This window comes from Chelonia mydas, chromosome 5 (genome assembly GCF_015237465.2).
Source record: "Chelonia mydas isolate rCheMyd1 chromosome 5, rCheMyd1.pri.v2, whole genome shotgun sequence".
NCBI lineage: Eukaryota > Metazoa > Chordata > Testudines > Cheloniidae > Chelonia > Chelonia mydas.
This window is the reverse complement of record NC_051245.2, coordinates 81,684,848-81,708,934: the sequence shown is the minus strand read 5'-3', so window position 1 is coordinate 81,708,934 and position 24,087 is coordinate 81,684,848. Positions and strand designations below refer to the sequence as shown.

Genomic DNA, 24,087 nt, shown 5'->3' with positions numbered 1-24,087 from the left:
GATATGTGGCAGTTCTCAAAATATCTCATCTATATTTCTGTGAAAACGCATTTTCTGTGAAGTGACAATTATTTCTACCTACAACCTCATGTTCCAGGAAGGGCTGTTTAAATAGACACACAGTGATTTGATTGCAAAAATGCAATTTTCCAAACCCATGTATTCAAGGTGAAATGTTGACAATATGGAAAGTTCTGATTAAATACCATTTCTGTATCTAGTCTGCTTATGTGACTGGTGCCAATATAGGGTCTGATGGAAGCCAAAGGGAGTTTGGCTATTAGCTTTAATGACCCATATTTTCTGCCACTGACAGTAATAATAAGCAGTAAAGAATGTGGATTCAAAGTAATAGGTTAAGAAAGAAAATGAATCATTTAAATATGAATCCAATGTCATCCTTCTGTCATATGATAACCCATTAGATTATTTAGGCCTTGATTCAGAAAAACATTTAAATACATGCTTAATTTTAAGCACATGAGAAGTCCCATAGAAGTCAATGGGACTATTTTTGTACTTAACGTCAAGCATATACTTAGATGCTTTACTAGATCAGGTCTTATACAGAGACTGAACAGCAAAGTCAAACTCCTAAAAGGCATCTCTTTCCTCCACACTCATGCAAAATAAAAAATACACTATACAGTCAGATCCACTTAATATCGATTAATTTAAAGGAAAACCCCACTCACTGGAAACATCTCTCCATACATCAAACCTTTTAGTTCTAGTTTAGCCCTTATGTGCTCATATAATACCAACTGCTATCAAATTATTTCCTGTTTAATGTCAATTGAAAGTCACTGGCTTCCTAATCCAAATAGCACTTGAATCTGCGGTCACCAAATGCAAAATGTCTTAAGACTTACTTAAAAGCTTATGATCATATTTAAAGATCTGATGCTTATTTTTTATTAAAGATTTTTCTATTAACGATGATTATTGAAAATGAGCAATGAGGGGACACCAAATTCAGAAATTGACAGTGCACCAGTTATGGGGATTTTGATTTTCAGCTGGAGGAAGAATAGATAGTTTATTGGAACATAAATTACAGTAAACTGAAGTTAGTTAAGCATGCTTGTCTTCACTTTGTTCTGGTGCATCGGCAGTCAAAAAAGGTAACTGAATGTTAGGAACCTTTAGGAAAGAGGTAGATAAGACAGAAAATATAATATTGCCTCTGTATAAATCCATGGTACGCCCACATCTTGAATACTGTGTGCAGATTTGGTCGCACCATCTCAAAAAGGATATATTGGAATTGAAAAAGGTGCAGAGAAGAGGAACAAAAATGATCAGGGGCATGGAACAGCTTATCTATGAGGAGAGATTAAAAAGATTAGGACTCTTCAGCTTGGAAAAGAGATGACTAAGGGGGGATATGACAGAGGTCTATAAAATCATGACTGGTGTGGAGAAAGTAAATAAGGAAGTGTTATTTACTCCTTCTCATAACACAAGAACTAGGGGTCACCCAATGAAACTAATAGGCAGCAAGTTTAAAATTAACAAAAGGAAGCACTTCTTCAAACACACAGTCAATCTGTGGAACTCTTTGCCAGGGGATGTTGTGAACTAGATAAGTTCATGGAGGACAGGTCCATCAATGGCTATTAGTCAGGATGGGCAGGGATGCAACACCGTGTTCTGAGTGTCCCTAGCCTCTGTTTGCCAGAAGCTGGGAGTGGATGACAGGGTATGGATCACTTGATGATTACCTGTTCTGTTCATTCCCTTGAAGCACCTGGCATTGGCCACTATTGGAAGACAGGATACTGGGCTAGATGGATCATTAGTCTGACCCAGTATGGCCGTTCTTATGTTCTAGTCTAAGGGAAGGACAGCTGTGAGTAGAGGAAAACTTAAGTTATGTCTACAACAGGCAAATACTGTAATATAGTGTGGGGTAACTTCGTAAGGGCTGATCCTGCAACGAGCTCTGTAGAAGCAGATGCCTATGCCCACATTAAGCCCCACTGAAATCAATAGGGATTCAGCCATGTGGAGCTAATTCTAAAGGATGGCCACTATTCTGCAAAGGGTTGAGGGGTACAGCACACAGAAACAAGAGACCAAGCTCTCCCTTTATAACTTGTATACCCTGCTCCTAGAGAATGCAAGGTTAATACTCACACTAATTCCCAAGATATATGAAATTCCTTTTCATTGCCTTACTGCATTCCACCCTTTGAAGCAGTGATAAGTTATCGCTCACTTTTCTTGGACTGGTTTCAATATTGAGTACTTTAAGTTTATTCCTAAGAGCCTTAGATTTTTTTTCTCCATTTTAAATTCCTATGGACTTTAAATGACCTTCCCCAGACTTCTGTACATTTTTTAAAAAGCAATCTCACTCACCATTGCTCCTTTTCTCCAATTTTACCAACAAAAAACTACCTCCGCTTGCTCTAGATAAATGACTTAAACTAAGATTTTTATACATACAGAAATAATGGCCCAGCCCCATCAGTGTGACTACTCCCATGGGTAAAGTTAAGCACATTCATGTTTGAAGGACCTGAACCTAATAAATAAGATTCTGCTACTGTGTGGAATCCAGTTAGAGCCCAAACCTGAAAGCATTCTGCAAGAGGAACTGCTACTAGCTTCAGTGGGAATTCTGGGAGAGAAGAACTGGAAGGATCAGTCCCATCATTTCCTCAGAGGAATGCTCACTAAAGATTTTCGTATGACAATATCAGACCATAATTACTTTGATATTGCAGTACAATTTTTCATTAAAAAAAGTTTTCAAGCTTGGCATTGAAAGAAAGTAAAAGTAAATTTAACGTGTGCAGCCCTACGTTCACTGGAAAATTATTCAAGGAGAAATACAGGAAACAAAAAATGAAATACAAGAATGTAGGAAAATACTGATTACAAAGACTTGAAGAATGCCAAATTCATGCAAAGCAAATATGTAAAAATGTGATATATACACTTAACACTTAATGCATCTATCTAGTATTACAATAAAACCTAAGTAGTAAATCTCTATGAAGGATGGGCAAAATTTCTCTTTAAAAACAGAGCTTAATCTAAAACATGAATGCAAATTTTTCTGAGATTCTGAACAGTTTCTCCTTACTTATTTATATTTTCATGCATCACCACATTTTTGGGGGTCCAGACAAAACTGGAAGTGCTGAAATAGCACAGGACAGGATGCTGTATTTCTACCCTAAGTAGAAGTAAGTAGTACTGGAAATCTTGTTTCAAAGTCTGTTTTCCACTCCACTTTTACTGACACAGGAAGCTCTGACAAGGTTGAGATAAATATCTGATTCTAGGTGCTTATTCTGATTTGCACCATCCAGTATTTTAACTTCTCCTTTCCACTAATATTAGTTGGAAGTTTAAAACAAACTCTGAACCTAACACTATGCAACTCTGGTTTGCTTAATGCTTATTATTATTATTTGTATGACAGTAGTCCTCAGAAGCCACAATTAGGATTGGGGCCTTCCTGCGCTCAGAGCTGTACAGATGAACAACAGACAACTCCTGCCCCAAAGATTAAGCTCATGGAGAAAAAAATAAAGTGACAATGCAAATGGACAGTTATAGAAACAGAAATTCCATCAGGATGAGCACAAAAGTATTCTGTGGATTCTACCCTAAGGCGGCATGTAGAGAACCTACACAGCATGCCCCCCAGCATGGCTATAGTCTAGACAGTGTGACACTGTTTAGGCTAGAAGAGTACGGATATGCCAGAACCCTACACATCTCTCTACACACCCAAGCAGCGCCTCCCATAGCTACACTGCCATTTGTAGCAATGTAGTGTCCCTGCTGCCAGAGCCTTTCATTGCTGCACGTAGCTACTCACTGCAGTGTGGACACAGACCGACTTTCACTGTGGTGCGTAGCTACCTATATCCTACATGCCACCACCAGTGTAGGCAATGCCTGAGATACAATCTTAATTGGCCACAACTTTAAGACCATGCCTTCGACCCCTGTCTTTAGTACTATGCCCCAGCACTATGCCTCATGGCATGGTGATGGCAGACCTGGCAGCTGCAAGGGGAGTCTGGTGCAATAGTGGCTGGAAGAGCCAAGCACAAGGGACCTATGGAGACTCTTTTCAGCCAGAAAGGCCAGAAGGCTGCAATAGCTCCATCCTGTACAAGTAGGATTTGGGGTGTGCTCATGTGTGGACCCTGCCCCAGGGGCTGGCCCCTTGGTGGTGGGGGACCTGCAGGAAGATGGGTGCACGTGTCGGTGGGTTCTCTCTTCCTGGGGGGTCACTCAGTCCGGGCTGGGCCCAGAGCAGTGCCTTCAGCTGGGTCATCCGGGCAGACAAAGCCATATCCCCTTTCCGGTGCTCCTTCCTATGGCACCACACCCACAGAGGGAGCCGGGGTTGGGGAGGTTGTGTGGATTCTCCTGCTGTAGCACTTTGACCCCTCCACAGTTCCTTCCCCTTGGCCCTCCAGTCTCATTGGTGGGGGAGCCACCCAGCAAGTGCATGGGGCACTGCTCCTGGTCTGGGCGAGGGCAGAAGCGGAGGAGCAGTGTGCACGGCGTATATCCTCTGGTTCTCCCACAGCAGCTCCAACCAGTGGCACAAATGCATTGTCCGTGTTGCACCTCAGCCAGTAGCCAGGGTCCACTCATGACTGCAACTGCCCCACAGGAAAGGGGCATAGGAGCTGCCTGCTGCTGGGTGGGGCCACTGCATCCAGCAGCTTCCCAGGGAAAAGGAAGGGCTCTGATCTGGGGATGGGCTGAGTCCCAGTGGTCCTGTACTCCTCTCCATCCCTGGGTTGATGTGTGTGGCCCAGGCTGGCTCCTAAAGCCAGGTCCAATACGCTCAGTGACAAGAGAGAACAGGATGAGATGAACCCCCCGCCCAAGGGAAGGACTGGGGACAGAGAGCCCCAGAAAGCCCAGCTCATTGCATCTGCGATGGGCTATTATAGCAGGGAAGCCCGAAGGGATGCATAGACTAGAGTTTGGTGTCCATTAATGAGTTAATTGATTGCCAAATAACCAGTGTTAACCAACCATCTTAGATCAGGGTTAGATTATAACATCACAGCCACGGGGCCCCCTGTGAATACTTAAGTACAGATCAGACCACTTCGGTAGGGTGACCAGATGTCCCAATTTTATAGGGACAGTCCCGATATTTGGAGCTTTGTCTTACATAGGCGCCTATTACCCTCCATCCCCGTCTCGATTTTTCACACTTGCTGTCTGGTCACCCTACACTTCAGTCTCCTTCATCACCACCATGTTGTAGTATATTCTTTCAATAGGCCTCTGTCTGTAGTGCTATTTGCATATATTTAAAAATACCAGTGAGCTCCCCCACATGCTTCAGGCTGTCTACCTCTGCCTTCCTTCAGGCTCCCACTTCTCCCTCCTTCCAGGGCTTCCCCCTCTATTTACCCCCTCAGCTGTAGCACCACTTGTTAATTGATCTTCCAATTAGTCCCAGTTAAACTATATTGGTGGGAATTTGAGTGACAGGGTGCTGAGTCAACTCCTGCCTCAGCATACCCTATTACATTCACCTTGCCAGGACTGCTTCCAAGTCCTCCTTCTACCCTTCCCAATGCAGTTCATTATTAGGATTTTAATCTCTGCTACTGGACAGAGTTTCACTTGTCCTGTTTCTGCTGTTGCGAGCAGACTTCATTGGCCCACCCAAGTGACCCTCAGAACATTTTCTCACACTGGCCCAACAACTATTTAAATATTTTTGTAAAATAAGTGAAACAGCTTCAACAGGAAAGACAGCAGTTCCTCAGAGCCCCTAGCACAGTGGTCCAGGCACTCATCTGGAAGATGGGACACCTGTGTTCAAGTCCCTGCTCTGAGTCAGGCAGGTGAGTGCTCTAAACACTAGGCTATGGGGTAAAGGGGGTCACCACCACCCTCTTGTTTTTTGTGAGAAAGGGCTGGCCTGGCTTAATCAGGTAACTCCACAGCAGCTGTGAATGCTAAGTAGAGGGAAACACCTCCTTCCAGCCCAGAGTTTGGTGCCTAACTTCCTTTAAAAGACAGGGCTTAAGCCACCCCACTCTTCTCAATGTTTCCTACTGGCTAGTTTAGGTGGCTCCTTGCTCAGAGTGCTGGCTCTCATAAATCCCATTCCTAGCTGACTAGCTCTCCCTGTGCAATGTATAAGGAGCCTGTATGCATAAGTCAGGGCCAATGATTCCATTGGCTGGCCGGGCACCTAAAGCTAGCTTATGCAATACCGAGTTTAAGTCCCTTCTGTGGATCTAACCCTGACTGACTTCACTAGAGGACTGAGACAGCCAGTTCCAATGTAGGATACCAGTAAGATCCTTTGGACCATATTTGTAAATTATTGCCTCTTGTTTATCCCAACCCTTTAGCAACTCTGGAACCTGTATACAAGCACTGAGTGCCTCAGGCTCCTTGTTTTGTGTAAGTACCTGTGACACTTGATCAAATAACACTAACTCTATGGTTGGTTGCTTTCAAAATACCCCACTGACAAAACAAAATTTTACTCCCACCAGTTATTGTCGCTCTGTCCACCTGGCTCAGGATCAAACACTGGTACGTCATCCGAAAGGAGTAGTGAGACCTTTTTCAGGGCACTTTGGTGTAACCACAAATTCCTTTAACAAAAACATAGCCAATCTCATCAAATATGTGATCAGTTTTAGACTATATATATATATATTCAACAATTTCCAGAACGAGGAAGTTATAAATCTTTGAAAAATATAATGTTTCACTCACAATTAAATTTATAACTGTATTTTCAAAATAAATGTATTAACTGCTGTTTATTAAAAGCAGACCCTTGCTAATATATGCATGCTAGTTTCCATGCACAAACCAAGAGATTAGATTTTCCTGCTAGGTTATTTTGGCAAAGATCATGCTCATGGGCATAATCAAGTTAATGAAAGCCATGACAGAAAACACAGTATGTTCTATGAATATATATGGTATCCACAGAACAAATTAAGGTGTTAGTATGGCACATTACCATGTAAAATAAACATTTGGAAGTGCTTTCTGGAGAAAGGAAATGTAACGTTTGGTTTATATTAATGGCACATATGCTGGAAACTATTTTAAGAAACCAGAATTCTACACCATATTTTAATAGTACAATGATTACAACATAGTGAGAACTTATCTAACAGAACAAAAATGGTTGTTCATGATGGCCTTGATCCAAAGCCCATTGAAGTCTATGGGAATCTTTTCATTGACTTCAGAGGGCTTTGGTTCATGCCCTATAAGAACATTTGTCATTATAAGATGCATCTTTTTACTTCAGACCATTTTTCAGAAGTAAAGTGCCCTTTGTCAATTCAATGGTGTCTGTGTATCTGGGTGCTTACACATCATAGTAGTAACTAAAGTACCTCACAGCCAACTTAAACTGTAAGCATCCAGAGGCAGGGATTGACTTCGTTATGTGCTTATACAGTGCTTAGCACGATGGGGTCTATAACTGGGATTAGTAGGCGCTATATATAAAAATGATTAATGAATTTACCCCATGATACCTGTGTAAGTTAGGGAAATATTACCTCCATTTTATAGATGGGGAACAAACATAAGTGACTGCCCAGAGTCACACAAGATGACTGTGGCTATGTTGCGAGTTGAAAGCAGCACCCAAGTCCCAATCCAGTCCCTTGTATAATGTATTTTATTTTTTGATGGGAATTATGTGCATATTAGGAAAAGTCTAGACGTGCCCAAGACTACCATGGGGGAATAAGAAGTTAAAAAGACAATCTCCATTTTGTGCATAGTTTTGTCCATGCAGACAGTTAAATGGACAGTTTGAACATTCACTTATGCGTGCAACTGAGAGAATTTACCCAGACCAAATAATCACTTGGGAGGAGAACTATTGCCTTCACATGCAACTATCAGAGTAGGTGCAGGGGGACCCCACTACATCTCTTGTACAGAGCAGCCTCTCTGGCTGACATGGAGCTATCAATACAGGAACTGTAGATATTGTTTTCATTAGGACACATGACCCAGCTGTCATGCCGTCACCCAGGAAAGAGTGTGCTGGATGGGCCTGCGATGCTTCTACAAAAATGCATCCACAAAAATGTTGCTATTCACATTAGCATTGTTACTGATTCCAGCATAGTGTTGGATTCGACATGTGACAATTCATGGTTCACATTACACATTTGATCCTGGAGTTATAAAACGAAAACATTGCTAAGAGTTGAAGAAAAGGAAGCATTCATGTTTTACAAGGTTTACATGTAGAGGCCATAACAAGATTAGAGATGAGCTCGAACTGCAAAATAAGGATCTGGGTTTCAGATAGACACCTTAAGGTTGTTTGGATGTGGGTAGGATCCATCAATAAACCACAAAATGAAAGACATTTCTTTTGTGCTTTTTTTTATGTTGGTGCGTGTTTTTCAGTATTCTAAGTATATATTTGAAATAGAAAGAGTCTTGTAGGTTGTCTCTAGTGAACACTATTCCAAGTGTAGAAAATACATTAATGAATGCTGTTGTTCTCCTTTGAAAAATGTGTCAGGGAGTAAAGGTCAGGAATAGGTTCTAGGATGGGAAAATGGAGGAAAGATAGAATGCAAGTTACCTGCTCCACAAGAAGAAATGAACTTGTAGTCCCAAGTATTACACAGTTAACCGTTAGGAGTCTAAATTATTCCACCATTACTTTATACAGAAATAATCATTCACTATGGTGGGACTTAGGCAAGGCAAGCAGAGATACATGAAGGAGAGGCATACCCTGGTTGGGGAAATGAGGTATATTGTGGGAACAGTCACAATGTGAGAAGCCTATAGTCAAATCTATTTTATAAGCCTTTTCTCTATCCTTTTCAGGTAGCATCTCAAATACATATTTAATTAAAATTTGATATGACAATAATGGAGTAGTAAACAGACAATATCAGATTCATAACTATGTCTTTCATAGGATTAACAGTTTTGTAAGATATTTATCTTTACCATAATTGTAAAATCTCAAAATATGTTTGGGAATAACCAGCCCCTATTTAATGTAAGTCACATTAACTCTAAATTAAATTCACATATGACACTGAAAGTCTTACCATTTTTAAGGCCCCAGAGACTACCTCAGCTTAGTCAGCTGCTGCTCTAGTCTGCGATCAAGTTTCTTAGATACACTCCATAAATTAGTAAAACAGTTTGTGATTCTGAAAGGAATTCATTTAATTTGTTAATGATGGTTCATGTTGAGTTCACACAAAGTGGTAAGTAGCAGGGTTTAAAATTCCTACAATTTTACAAATCCAGTTTCATTCCAATAAACTCCCAATTAACAGCCAGGAGAGATTTTGGCAGCTGTTATTTCTTGAAAATTAATTTTGATTCAGGATAGTCAATAGTTCCAGTCTCATAAAGTACTTCAAATCTACTTCCCTGGACTATTTTAGAAGTAATTGTTTTCAAATTTAATTTGAAATTAGACTTTGAGGCAGAGTGTCTAACTGAGCAAATATATCTTTCAGCCACAAAAACACAGTATGCAGCAACCAAATCACATTTATATAATCAAATCCTCTGGTGATTAATGGTTATTTGGTGCACAGATACAAACATTTGATTTAATTAAAAGGAGGTGGTAAATTCAGTCCTTAAGTCTTTCCAAATTATTCTGTATTTAGAGTTAACAAAAAACCCAGTGAGCAGATGTATTATTTCCCATTTTAGTCTCAGGTGTTAAGAAGGACAGTTAAACCATCAGGTCCGCTGTATTTGAGATAAAGTAAAGTTCCTCTTTCAGATCAATGGAAATGAGAAGTAACTATATCTGACCACGAGTTCCTTTAATATTGTATTATTTTAAAATCTGACTCTCCTGGAGATTTATAACCTGTGAACCCCATACAAGTTCCACTTCCTGCCATAACCTCAGTTATATTACTTCCCTCTGCTTGTGCAATGTGCCACTGCTCTGTTAAGATTTAAAGCTATGTTTTCAGTGTGTTCCATTTAAAGAAAGTGACTTCGTACTACTTCTTCTCTACTTAATGTTTTGCATTTACCCTGTTCTACCTCACAAGCATATCTTGTATTAGGACAAAAAGTTAAAGTTAAGTTGCTTGTGTATTGAAGAAATGACATGGGGGCGGGAGGGGAAGCATGAGGGAGGTACTAACATACATAGAATCATCTACAAGGATTTACTTCCTAATAAAACAAAGAATATAAAATAGTCTACACCAGTTGCAGCACATCCTAGGTGAATGAGAGTCACAATTACTTAGCCCTAGAGTTTGACATGTGCTTATGAAGATAGGCACAAGAAAAGGCTTTCAACGGGAGTTATTAGATTGTAAACTCTTTAGGGCAGAGACCATATCTTTTTATGCTTTTGCAGCACCTAGCACAATGGGGGCCTTATTAGAGCATTTTGGTGCTACTGTAATAGAAATATTATATACAAATAATAATTGGATGCTTTGGATGTTGAAAGATTGGATGTTTTTTGGGGGGAAGCTCTTTGATCTGTGTTATACAGGAGGTCAGATGAGATGATCACAATGGTCACTTCTGGCCTTGGAATCTATGAATCTCCTTGTGTCTCACATGAAAGGGCCTTCAGAATTGCAGTGTCTGCACTATGAGTTGCACAGGAATTGCTTCCTCAGTGTACCCCAAAGTTGGTTGGGGCCATAGTCCACACCCTCCCACTCAGCACTAGCCCACATAGGGGCAATATGCTTTACCCCATGACAGCATGAAGGGTGATCTAGAAGGAATTATGTCTCCTTGTGCCAGAATCCCCATTGGAGCTTATTGTGAAGTGGTGTAGCTATTCCCAAAGGGCACCTAAATCATTAAAGGAAATAAAAGTTTGCTTACTACTGCTAGCAGAAACTCTTTGGTTTCAGACTTGCAAAATGTCTCACCTTACACTCATGCCTAGAATCAGACCTGGTGCCTCCTTGCTTGTTCACATAAGACATCACTGTGGAGTTGTCAGTGAGTAGCTGGACAATCCTGCCCTGAATGTGAGGCAGGAACTACTGAGATATTGTGTGCAATTTGAGTATGTTTATGTGAAGCCCCAGTCTCGTTGGCAGTCCACAAACCCTGAGCCTGAAGGGTGCCCAGATGTACCCTCCCAGTCCTACCCCATGGCTCAGACAGCCCTTATCAGAATCATGGGTGGGGGCTTGGGGAGAGAAGAGAACTCCCTACATGTCTTGGCTCTTCCATCAGTTCAGCAAGGACAATATCCTGTCTGGGATGCATACCAGCCTATCTAGATGGGGAAACTGAGGATGATAGACTGCCTTGAACCATGCCCCCAGGGCCCTGAGGTGCAGCCTGACATAACAGATCAAATATGTATATGCGGCCATGTGACTTAAAACGTGAGGCAAATGCTGACAGTGGTCTGAGGATGGCCTTCAGGGGGATGCAAGGAGATCCCACTGAATTTGAAACCTGGAAAGAAACAGGAATGCTCCGGCACATATTGAATCCAAAATGACATCAATGAATTCTATTCTTTGCAGAGTGATCTCAACTTCTCTTTGCTTATTTTCAGGCCCAGGATGTTGAACAGTCATGTTGTTTGATGGACTGTGGCCTGTACCTGGTGTGGAAGGACCCCAGACTAACTAGTTGTTCAGATAAGGACACAGGTGGAGATCTTTTCTGCAGAGGTATGTAGCCACTAGTGTCATGCACTTGGTAAAAACCCTCGGTGCCAATGACAGGCCAAATATCAGGATGGTGAACTGGTAATGATCTTCTCCTACAACAAATCTCAGGAATTTCCTGTGGGCAGAATGAATTGCCACATGGAAGTATACATCCTGTAAGGTTGGGGCAGCACACCAGTCTCCTGAATCTAAGGAAGGGATCATCATAGCCAGAGACACCATATGGAACTTTATCTTCTTGATGCGGTTCTGAAGGTCTAGGATGGGTTGGAGACCTCCTCTGGCCTTGGGTATGAGAAAATCCAGGAAATAAAATCCCTTTCCCAATGAAGAGAGGACACCTCTTTTGTGGCTCCTAAAGAATGTAGACCCTAAACTTCTTGTCTTAGCACAGACTTATGAAAGGGGCACATAATGAGGGCTGTGGAGGGGAGTTGAAGTGGGGGTGGGGAGAAGAAAAGAAGTGCAGAGTATATCCGACCTGCTGAGCACCCATTTGTCTGAAATGGAGAACGGTCATGAATTTAGGAAATGGGATAGCTTGTCCTGGAAAGGTGGGGAGGGCCCAGTGAGATCCAGATCAGGTAGTATGCTGTCATCAACATAAGAGTTAAAATTGCTGCTTGGAGATGCCTTGAAGAAGAGACAGAGGAAATAGAAAGCAGTGTCTTTCTGCTCTGGAACCTTTGCCTTTTCTTAGATTGGTCAGCTGGATGAAAGGGGTAGGCTATCGTCTAGTCTGGTATTGAGGACAATATTTTGTCCTCTACATGGCAGGAGCATAGAGGCCCAAGGACTTCAGAACAGCTAGACTTCTTTAGGGTATGCAAAGCCTCATCCATTTTGGATGAAAACAAGGCACATCCTTCTAAGGGGAGGTCCTCAAATTGTGTGTTGCACTCCACAGGAATTCCAGAGGACTGTGACCAGGTGGAATGGCACATCATTATTGTCATCACCATGACCCTGGCTACAGAGTCTGCCCTATCTAGGGAAGCCTGTTGGGCTGATTGAGAAATAAGGTGGCCCTCAGTAATGAGTTATTTGAACTGCTCACTGAAGATGCTGGAATGATACTGGGCTCCAGTCATGTCTGGTCCAAGCATCCCAATCCATGGCAGAACTCTTTACCAAGCCACGGTGATGAGAGTGGGAGCTCTTGACTCTCTGTACTGTGACACTTGAGAGCCTACTTCAGAGTAACCTGAAAAAGGTGATGTGATACTGGAGGAGTCCTCTGTGACTGATATCTATAGAGGCAGGAACAGAGCTGGAGAGAGCACAGATGGCTTTCTAGTAGCTGGTGATGTGTGGCATGGAAGATTTGGAACTGAACCAGAGGAGGTGGGAGGAGGTGGTACTGAGCCTAAAGCCGGTGACCCCAGAGAGAAACATCCTGGTGCCAAAGATCTCTGTAGCTGCACAGGTCTTCGACCTGAAGCAATAGCAGTACTGACAGGCATAACAAGTCCCTGGTCGCAGCATAAGCCTCTGGCTTAGTTGGTATGGAACAGGTTGCTGACCTACAGGGATCACATAGATGACTGCTTAGTTGCCACCAAAGTAGCTGGTCTCAACAGTCTCTGAGAGGGAGCAGTGTTGACAGCTCTGGTCACTGTAAATAAGCCAGTACAGGGGAGCAGTGAGCTGAAGCGCACATGCTACCATTGGTACTGGCATGCCCTTCTGTGGAACAATCCCTCACTCTGGACTTCAAACAGACAGATTCCAACATCTGGTTATGCTTGTGCAGCTAAGTCTGGGGCCTCATAGAAGACAGTCATGGAGATGGGGATCTCCTGCAGCCTCTTTCTGCAGGCAGAACTGGAAGAGCACTTCAGGAAGGAGTCCTGAAAGAGTTTCCCTTGGACGACTCAGGATGCTCTGGAGCCAGTCTAAGTTATATTGGAAGCGCTCATCCCTCAGGTTCTTCATTCTGCTCTTGAAGCTGTGACAAATGGAGCTCCTGTCTCTAACATCACTCTCACCCCAGCACTTAAACAGCAGGAATGAGGGTCACTAACAGGCATAGACTTTTTGTAGTCCGCATAAGGTTTGAAACCTGGGGACCTTGGCATAGGGCACCTGGTACAGGGTGGGATCTGAACATCTGATGGAGTGGAAAATCAGACTCAAAACTAAATTTCAAAATGAAAAGGAGGAAATAAGAGGAAAAAACCTAAAATTCAAGAACCAAGAGGTTTTCTTTGTTCATAAAAAACACAAACACTTCAATCACCGATGGCTTTGCCTGTGTGGCCAGAAAATAAAAAATTCTGCCCGTGTAAACTTGAAAAAAGTCAGAACTTGATTAGATAAACTTTACTTCCAGGGACAATGTTAGTGCTATTGAGCTGTCTCAGGAGCATTGCTAATGAACTATATAATGTTACTCTTGGGTAAGTATCTGAAAGTCTTAAGCCAAATCTTCTGAGACTAAGTGATCCCTGTGAGAAGTCTTCTCACAACAAACCTCAGCTCACTCGCCTCACATCCCACACTGCCAAAGAGGGCTTCAGTGGAAGAATCCTTCCCATATGGAATTAAATTCAATTGTTCCTTTCTGTACTGAGAAGCAGAGCTCAAAATCAGATCACTAGTGAGATTGGGAGTGACGGCTACAGTGAAGCAAATTTTCCTTAGAGTATTAGAACTACAATGTGCCCAACAGGGGCAGCCCTAGACTAGCGCCCCCACCCCAAACCCCAGGGGCAGATCTAGGCTGAGGTTTTTGGTAAACTGGGAAATATTTTGCCCCTTTTTTTCCTTTTAATGTTTTTTAAGCGTGTTTTTTTTTTTTAAACAGAGGCTTGATTTTTCAGTTTGTCCATCCATCTGTCCAACCAATGTTTCTGAGATCAGATAAAATAGAGACATGAAATTTTCAGAATAGATTTGTACACGACAGCTAGATGATATTTCAGGCTAATTTCAAATAAAAATGCATTAAAAATGTTAATTATAATTTTTATTATTACAAATCCAAAAGCATCCATTACACTATCCTGCTTCAGCTGCCATTACCACCACATCCAATATAGAAAGAAATAAGAAAACTCTTAAATGAACTTTAACCTGTATTTACAAAACACTCTGAATAAAAAATACTCTGTGCTCTTAAAACATGACTTTTCTTGCTTTAAGTTTAAAAAATTCAGTCACTAGTTCTTTTAGATCCAGTTTTCCAACTATTTCATGCTCTATTGACATAGCAGCAAGTCCAACAAGTCTCTTGCATCGCTGTTGAATGCAAATATATTTTTATCAATTTTAACTTTGAGAAGCTACGTTCCCCACTAGCTACAGAAACTGGCAAAGTGAAAAGAATGCATAGAGCTATAAAAATGTTTGGAAAACTGTCTGAGTTTATTTTCACAAACAAACTTCAGTACTTCTTCAGGAGTGGAATGTTTCTTAAGTTGTCTTGAAAAAGCCTGAAGCTCACTACACAAATCTGTAGTATCAATGCCTTTTGAATTTTCATGAGTCAATGCCGACTCCAGTTTTATACAAAATTCTCTCATCTGTTTTGCTGTTTTCTTTTGCAAGCTGTGGATCTCATATAGAAAGCCAAATACTGACTCTAGTTGCTGCATCTGTTGAAATCTTTCATCAACCGAGTGAATAGCAGTGTCAAGGACTGCAAAGTAGAAATTAACTTTGAACCTTTGTTTTGGGTTCTGAATGGGTGTGTCTCATCCTTCATAAGAAAACTGCTGTTTCTTTTGCCAAATGCGAACTGGCTCTGGTTCAAATTCTGTCAAAAAGTCTGTTTCTTCAGCAAGCTTGAAATAATCTACCAGAGTTCTTTCGAACCCGTCATCACTTCTGAATTCCTCCAGAATATTTTTAGTTTGCTGCAGTTTTTGAATAGCAGAATGTACATTCAAGTTCTTTTCCTGAAGCTGCTTACTAGTGAGGTTAATCTTGAAAAGGATATTATACCACAAAATGAGTGAAGTCACAAATTTGAACTTGGAAAGGCCATTTGCAAGAGCTTCTGCATCTGAACGTCCCGTATTGCCAGATGATCCAGTAAAGGTAGTATCATCAGAAATTTCAATTAGGGCATCAAAAATGTTTCCAAGTTCATAGCGAAGAGGCTTCAAAGCATCAATGTGACTCTCCCATCTTGTCTGACTAAGTGGTTTCACAGTTAGAGAATTCACATGGAGAGTCAGAATCTCCCAACAGCATGTTGAGCTTGAGAAAAACTATATTATATAAACACATTGCACCAGGTCAAAGAAACTGCTTGCCTCCAAACATCTGGCAGCATCACTGAAAATCAAATTCAGAGAATGTGCACTGCAAGGAACGAAAAGGCCCTAGGATGGATTCCCTCATTCCCCTTTGCACACTATTGTCTTTACTCTTCATATTACTCCCATTATCATAGCCTTGGCCACATGAGCTTTCAACAGATAATGACATTGTTTCAAGCTCTTGTAGAATAGTTTCAGTCATAAATGCTCCAGTCGTGTCCTTCAGTGGTATGAAACCCCCCAAAAGTCCCTTTATAAGCACTTCAACATTATCTTCATCTGCAGACTTTTCCATATCCACAAAACGAATGATCATCGTCATTTGTTCAACTTGACTCACATCTGGTGTACAGTCCAGTATTATTGAAAAGTATTTTGCAGAATGGGCAGATTCTACAATTCTCTTTTTAACGGTATTTGCTAGGATTTGAATCAGTTCATTCTGCATATTTTTTCCTAAGTAATGAACCTGTGTTTCATGATCAATTATTTTAAGTAGATGCTCCTTCATGACTAGATCAAACAAAGCTAGGTATTCAACAAATTTTAAAAAGTTTCCATTACCTGGAGTGTATAATTTTTCATTTCTACCATGGCCGCGGAATGCTAAATTTTGCCCATCGAGAACTCTCACTAAAGCAATCAGACGCTCTAATATTTATTGCCAATATTCTTTTTCCTTGATCACACGTACATTTTCTTCATCGATAGTTTTTCCTTTTTTCAATTCTAATTCAAGTTTTCCAATTTTGACAACAGTCCAAATGTTCTGTACTTCTTTCATGTGAAGAGAGAATTGAAGATATGCTTTTCCAGTTCTTCGAACCATTTTCAGTAAGTGATGTACCAATTGCTTGATTTTCTAAACAACTTGCAGCAAAAGCAAAACACAGAGTCCTTCGACACTGAATTTGTAATCAGTTTCAATGAATTTCTTCCCCATTAATGAGTTTCCTCTTGTAATGCTGAGCAGAGAATTTTCTTTTATTTCCATCCTTAGGGAAGGGAAATTCATGAACTTGTTCGGGTCCATGTTCCACGAGAATTTGCCACACACTGTCATCACATCTGAGCCATGAAGCTGGGTCCCCATACTGTAACTTGTTTGTAACTTCCTCATCCTTTCTTCCTTCTACTTCATTTACTTCAATTTCTGCATGGGTCTCTGAAGGTGAATACATTTTCTCCACTTCCATATCAGTCTGATGCTGTGAGCTGCCTTCATCTAGAAGTAACTTTCCATCATCTTGAGTTTCCAAGTTGCCTTTTTGTGGATGTGAGCTACCCTCATCTCGAAGTAATATACCTTCATCTTGATGTTCCAAACTGCTTCCATGCGAGTGTGAGCTAACCTCCTCTCCAAGTAAAATTCCTTCATCTGGATGCTGTGAACTGCTCCCATCTTTATTTGAATTAAAGCAAAGATATTACAGGAAGGATCCCTGCTGTTTTGCTTGGTCCTTTTCCTTCTCAGCCTTTCATTGATGATACTCAGCTCCTGAGAGTTTTCTTTTTCCTCTTTGTGCCATGGGGCATTTGAATATTGTTATGTACTGTGCTCCCGACTGCAAGCATTATAGCGTTAAGGATAGTTGGCGATTTAAACCACATTGCAGCCATCCCAACATGTCTTTTCACTTCTTAAAGGTTCAGTGATTAGTAACATACACTAACGTACTTATTAAAACAGTTACTTACAGCTTTTACACGGAAACAAAATGACTTTTTTTGACGTTATAACCTGACACTGGTTGTTTGGAAAGTAATCCCCTTCCTCACGGTTACCCGCTTGGAGTGTGATGTCATCGCTTTTGTAGTCTATTAAGCGTTAATGCTGTAACTTTTCTTTTATGGACCTTATTTATTACATTTGAACCAGTTATAACAAAGAAAGTTCATAATTATATAGTCTGATAATAATGCTTAGGTTTAATAAGGCTTAAAGATACTCACATTTTGGATTTATAATGCTGAAAGACATTATTCTTTATTCTTTGGCACCAAGAAACAATTTTCCACAGTACTCGTTCAATTCTTAACCATCTACCTGCGACGTGTGTTAAAATGACCGTTTGACATCTACCAACTCATGATATCTCTGCTCTACATGAATTTCCAGCTATGCGACCTTGATGTATATTCGAGTTAGGTGTCACTAGCATTGCAGCTCTTGTTGCTGGTGGATGTTTCTCATTGTGGCTGAGTTATTGCTTATCAAAACTGTGAAGTGGGTCATCTTGACCCTACGTCGCAAATTGAAAAAAAAATCACTAAAATACTATTTATATTTGCAGTAAATAAAAGATGACATATTAATAAATTCTCAGAAATATAGAGAAATGAATTACAATTCATATTCCCTCCGTACACGCACAGGAATTGAAATAACATCTTAGTTATTTTATTTGTATTTTTCTCCATCTTTTTCTTTTTTTTTTTTATTTTTCCCCCTCAAAATTGGTGCCCCATTTAACTTGGCACCCTAGGCGACTGCCTAGTTGACCTACATGGATGGGCCTCCCCTGACACCCAACCCTGGCAGATCCAGGAAGCTCAGTACAAATGTTCTTATGGAGGGGTGTGCATGTGATCACTTAGAATTGTGGGTCAGGCTTTATGCCAATTATTAGTGTCAAATATTAAACAGTGTGATTAAGTGATGCCTAAAGAATGAAACTTCCTCTCAAAGCTCAGAAAAATAGGATACATCTGTATTTATAAATTTGTGTTATTTATGAAATTGTATCTCTGCTTTCAAATTAGCTTTTCCCCACATAAGTAAAAGCCTACAATGCTCTTGGAGTGGTACGGCAGAGTGACTTTTGAGGGACTGTTTTAAATCCACATGAACTGAGGCACTGAATTCATTGGCTGGGAAAGTCTTACCTCTTACAGATGTATCAAAGTCACAGAAGGGCGGGAAGGGACCTTGAGAGATTATCATATCCAGCCCCCTATGCTGAGGCAGGACCAAGTAAACCTCAACCATCCCTGACAGATGTTTGTCTAACCTGTTCTTAAAAACTTCCAATGACAGGGATTCCACAACCTCCCTTGGAAGCCTATTCCAGAGTTTAACTACCCTTATAGTTAGAAAGCTTTTCCTAATATCTAACCTAAATTTACCTTGCTGCAGATTATGCATTACTTCTTGTCCACTGGAGACGGGACATGGAGAACAACTGATCACAGTCCTCTTTATAACAGCTCTTAACATAGTTGAAGACTTGTAAGTTTCCCTTCCACCTTCTTTTTTCAAGACTAAACATGCCCAGTTTTTTTAACCTTTCTTCATAACTCAGGTTTCCTAGACCTTTTATCATTTTGTTGGTCTCCTCTGCACTCTCCCCAATTTGTCCACATCTTTCCTCAAGACTGGCATCTGTAATTGGACACAGTACTACAGCTGAGGCCTCACCAGTGCCAAGTAAAGCCAGACAATGACCTCCCATGTCTTACATACTACATTCCTCGTACTACACTAGAGTGATATTAGCTTTTTGCAACTGCATCACATTGTTGTTGTATTCAATTTGTGACCCACTCTAGCCCCCAGATCTTTTTCAGCAGTACTACCACTTAGCCAGGTACTTCCATTTTGTAGTTGTGCTTTTGATTTTCCTTCCTAAGTGCAGTACTTTGCACTTGTCTTTATTGAATTTTATCATGGTGATTTCAGACCAATGCTCCAATTTGTCAAGGTAATTTTGAACTCTAATCGTATTCTCCAAAGTGCATGGAACCCCTTCCTGCTTGGTGTTATCTGCAAATTTTATAAGCATGCTCTCCATTCCACTACCCAAGTTAATAATAAAAATATTGAATAGTACGGGATCCAAAACTGACCTTAGAAACAGTTTTTCAACAAGTGGAGGACCCCCACTTTATAGTATCTTCATCTAGACCACATTTCCCTAGTTTGTTTATGATTATCATGGTTTCTGAAAAGCCCACGGGTATATTTTGTACTACTGACTTTCTTCTGCTCTGTAGTAAAAGCAACTAAAATAGCTGGAAAAACTAGAAGCAACATCCCACCACTATGTAATGTGAACTTTGATTTTATATGCATCCTTTAGTTCAGGGCAGCATTTTGCAATTCAGATAATTGAAGTATTTATATTTTTCCATGTCTCACCTGATTTTACAATGTTTAGAATACTCAAAGGCCTGGAAATTAGCAGAGCACAAATGGGATAAATGGGGAAACAAATGCCTAAAGAGTTCCCTTACACTTCCCCTCTTCCACCATCAGTTGGATTGAGAGATGATTTAGGCTTCACATAAGGAGAAAACAAATCATAAAATGCTTGATTTTTTTTCTGATTGCACTGATACGCTAAATTTATGAGGAGTGAGGATGCAGATTAGGAGAGTTTATAAAACCAAAAATTGTGAAGATGTTGGATTGTATTAACTGTAGTAAACTTTAGGATGTATTGTTCAGAACTGGTTCCATTGTGCATCAGTAATTAATATTTGATTTCTCTTACTGGAGAATTTTGGACATCACTTGACCAGCCTTGCCTCTAATTCTTTGTCAGTAAATAAAAAAGTAAGCAAAAGAGAAGATGACAAGCGGAATATGCTGTTACATATCAAAGCCAAAATAATTTTAAAAAGACAAAAGTAGTAATTCCAAAATATTTATAATGTTTTATTAATAGCATCCAAAGCCACCTTACATGAACAAAAGCAGTAGAGCTTTTTCATTGTTTTCCTACCAGTGCATTTCCAAGTCCAGGTGAAAAGCTAGAAACCAGTAAAGCAGTGACATAGGCTGTAGGTTACAATGATGCACACCTTGTAAGTAGATCCAAATTGAGTATAGTAGTAGTTTAAAAAAAGCTGTAACCATGAGGAACTTTGGCCATTTCCACTTCTACAGTGTACTTCATTTCACAAAGTGTTGTAACAAAAATAACTTCTGTAGGACTGTAAAGATAACTTAATCCAACGTTTTGCATCACTTTATTGGATATTCCGTGTTGGATTTACAATTTATGACTATACTGTGTGTAGGCTATTACAATACTACAGTGCGTGTCTGTATTACAGAAACAGTCATGAAATGTATAGACCTGCTTATATATTTTACAAAATGAACCAAAAAAATACAATAAAACTGCATCCCAAGTGGATAATGTAAACGATTAAATTATAAAGCCTTTTCTTCAAAGTTCAAAATACTTAAATGAAAAAGGTATATAAAATGTAATAAAACATAAATTACATTTAAAGATCTGTACATGATTCATCTTGCAAGAAGCACAAAAACAGCATTCTGTACAATACTGCTTATTTTGGTCTTCTAAAATTCAAAAATCCATTTTCACTAAAAAGGCAGGAAACTAACAAGGTTTTACATGCAATCTAGCACTATCCTCACTCAAATCAGGTGAGTTCATAACCCTGCAAAAAGTTTTAAAATGTAGAAATATGTATCTTAAGCCCTTTTCTGTACTTGACAACCAACATGCAACAGAAGTTGGATTGTTAAGTTAGTGCACGGCCTCCAATGTGTCTGCTTTTGGTTAACAATGTATTAAGGCTACTTGCTACTAAAAATATGCAGCAGTGAAGGAACTCATTCACAGAGGAAATCAACTGATCTCATTGGAAGTTTCTGCCATAGTCCCTGGGAGTAATGTAAGAAAGACATTCTCTCTTTTCTCACGTTATGTCCCGTTTCCCTAATTTTCTGCCTATTGTAATACAAACATGGAACGATATTCTTAACTTGTTTTTTTCAGATTTAAAAAATAAACATACAATCTCTTGTCCATTATATCAAAGAGAAAATACTATACGCTAAGCTGTCCATCACATCCAGGGCACTTCTTCACACTCAGAGCAATCCTGCGTGCTACTGTAGTTTGATTCCTTTTTCTGTTATTGACTTAAGAATAATTCACTAAAATTACAATCACAGATCATGATATACATGATGTGCAATGCTACTCCGCAATATGTTGCACAGCAACAGTACATTATAGTAAAGCAGCCTCTCTCAAGAACGGTAGTCAAAAAAATTAGAAACAGCAATTCTATACCATCATGTTTGTTGCCATCAGATTTTTGCAATGATCAATAAACTTGGTATATCATTACTGCTGAATTTTATTTGATTTTATTTTTAAGTTTGGTCAGTTGTGGCTAAAAAGTCAGATCAAAATGACTGATCTTAAGTCAAAGGGACTACAGTCTCCAGCTGCACTGAAGTGATGTGAAACTTTCTCTTAGTAGTGAGTCCAATTTCATTAGGCTTCGGATTGAATCTCCGCTTCATCCATCTGAAGAGTGTCATTATCCCCTAGTAATTCTGTTTCTGGTACAGAACCCTCCTCCTCCTCCTCTTCCTGGACAGGTTTTTGGGCTATATCTTCTGCTCCATTATGTGTATCATCTGTACCCTCTGAGAGCAGAGCAGCCCTGTCGGCCACAGATGCATTGGAGGGTGCTGTTGTTACATAGCCTGTGCTGGTAGAACCACTCCCACTGTGATGGGAGCCTGGTTTTGGAATCATCTGTGGAGGCATTTGCTGTGGAGCCATTTGCATTGGGATTTGGACAGGGTAAAAATTTGGCAAGTAGGCGCCATATGCTGGCATCGGTTGATAACCATTGACAGGAATGTAGAGCTGAGGAGGTGGGACCATTGGTCTGATCTGCCCTTTCATTTGTATGAACTGTGGCTGAGGGAAAGCTTGAGTTTTCTGCTTTGGTCCAACATACCTAGCATTGCTGATATTACTAACAGGGCTTGTGCTGAGAGAACTTGTTTGTGTGGTGTTGCTTGCCCCAGAGGTTTGTGCTGAGCTGTTGTAATTAGAAATGTTTCCCCATGTTCTTAGTCTATTGTGAATATCTTTAAATCTTGGTCTTCTGTTGGGGAATTCATTCCAACATTCCAACATCAAAGTGTATATCCATGTGGGGCAGTCGTCTGGACATGGCAAAACCTGTCGATTCCTTATCATTTCAATGACATCCTGGTTAGAATAACCACAGTAAGGCTGCAGGCCATAGCTGAAAATTTCCCACAGCACAACTCCATAGGACCAAATATCTGAATCAACAGAAAATTTGCCGTACATGATAGCCTCAGGGGACATCCATCGGATAGGAAGAAGGGAATTTCCCATGAGTTTAAAGTAATCAGCAGAGTAAACTTCCCTGAAAAGGCCTAAATCAGATATTTTCACATTAAGCTTATCAAATACCAATATATTTCTGGTGGCTAAGTCCTTGTGAACGATATGATGACTTGAGAGGTATTCCATTCCCGCAGCTACCTGAGTCACAATGTGAAAAAAATCTGCTGGTTCCAGAGCTGATTTTACTGTCTTGTCATCATCAGTGCTGCCAACATCAGAATGGGGAGATCTCATAACTAAAAACTCATGGAGATCACTGTGGGAACAATAACTAAAAATCATGCTGATGGGCTGTTCTTTTGTCACTATTCCCAGCAAGCAGACAATATTTGGGTGCTGTAAACGTGATCTCATCATTGCTTCATGTTTGAATTCTTCCCGAAGAGCCAATTCTGCTTTGTCTTTGAGTGTTTTGATGGCAATAGCTTGTGTCTGTTCACCGGGCGTTGTACCAAACAGATGCCCCTTGTAGACTTTTCCAAACCTCTCTTCCCCTAGCTCTTCCATAAACCTCACAGTAGACAGATTGATCTCTTTAAGTTTAGTCTGGAAAAAAAAATCAAGGTAATTCATAGTATTTTATAACACTACAATTCTCTATTAAAGACAAAACTAATGGTTACATGCTACCACAGGATGACGGTTTTGTCAAAAGTTTATTTTCCATTTAAATCATTGTTGTATGTTCAACTAGATCTTAATTTTACTCATAACCCTGAAACGGATGATACTATTATCAGAAGTCCAAATTTAATTGTGTTGGAAGGTGAGCATGATTATTTCAATTGATAAATACAAAAGAGCACCATATTTCTGCAAGTTGAAAAGATTATCAATTCTGGGTAAAACTGGCAGCTTTAGAAACAAGGGAGTACTTGTTTAACCATAGGTCAATCAGACCCGGTGTATACTCCCCATACAGCTCTGCCATTAAACTTCATTCCTTAATGGATTCACAAAATTAATACACAGTTTGGTTCAACTGGCAATGTCCATTCTTTCAGCTGA

At 40.2% G+C, this 24,087-nt stretch overlaps 1 protein-coding gene across 2 annotated transcripts in view; it reads right to left on the bottom strand.

Moving 5' to 3' along the window:
- Nucleotides 1-20,558: 20,558 nt before the first annotated feature.
- ROR2 (receptor tyrosine kinase like orphan receptor 2) overlaps nucleotides 20,559-24,087 on the bottom strand; it is a 233,866-nt gene continuing 230,337 nt past the window's right edge. For both annotated transcript variants that reach the window (XM_037901665.2, XM_043547159.1), the window contains one exon: nucleotides 20,559-23,625. In XM_037901665.2, coding sequence (XP_037757593.1) covers nucleotides 22,183-23,625 — 1,443 coding nt within the window. In that variant the 3' untranslated portion in view covers nucleotides 20,559-22,182. The remainder of the gene's footprint in view (nucleotides 23,626-24,087) is intronic.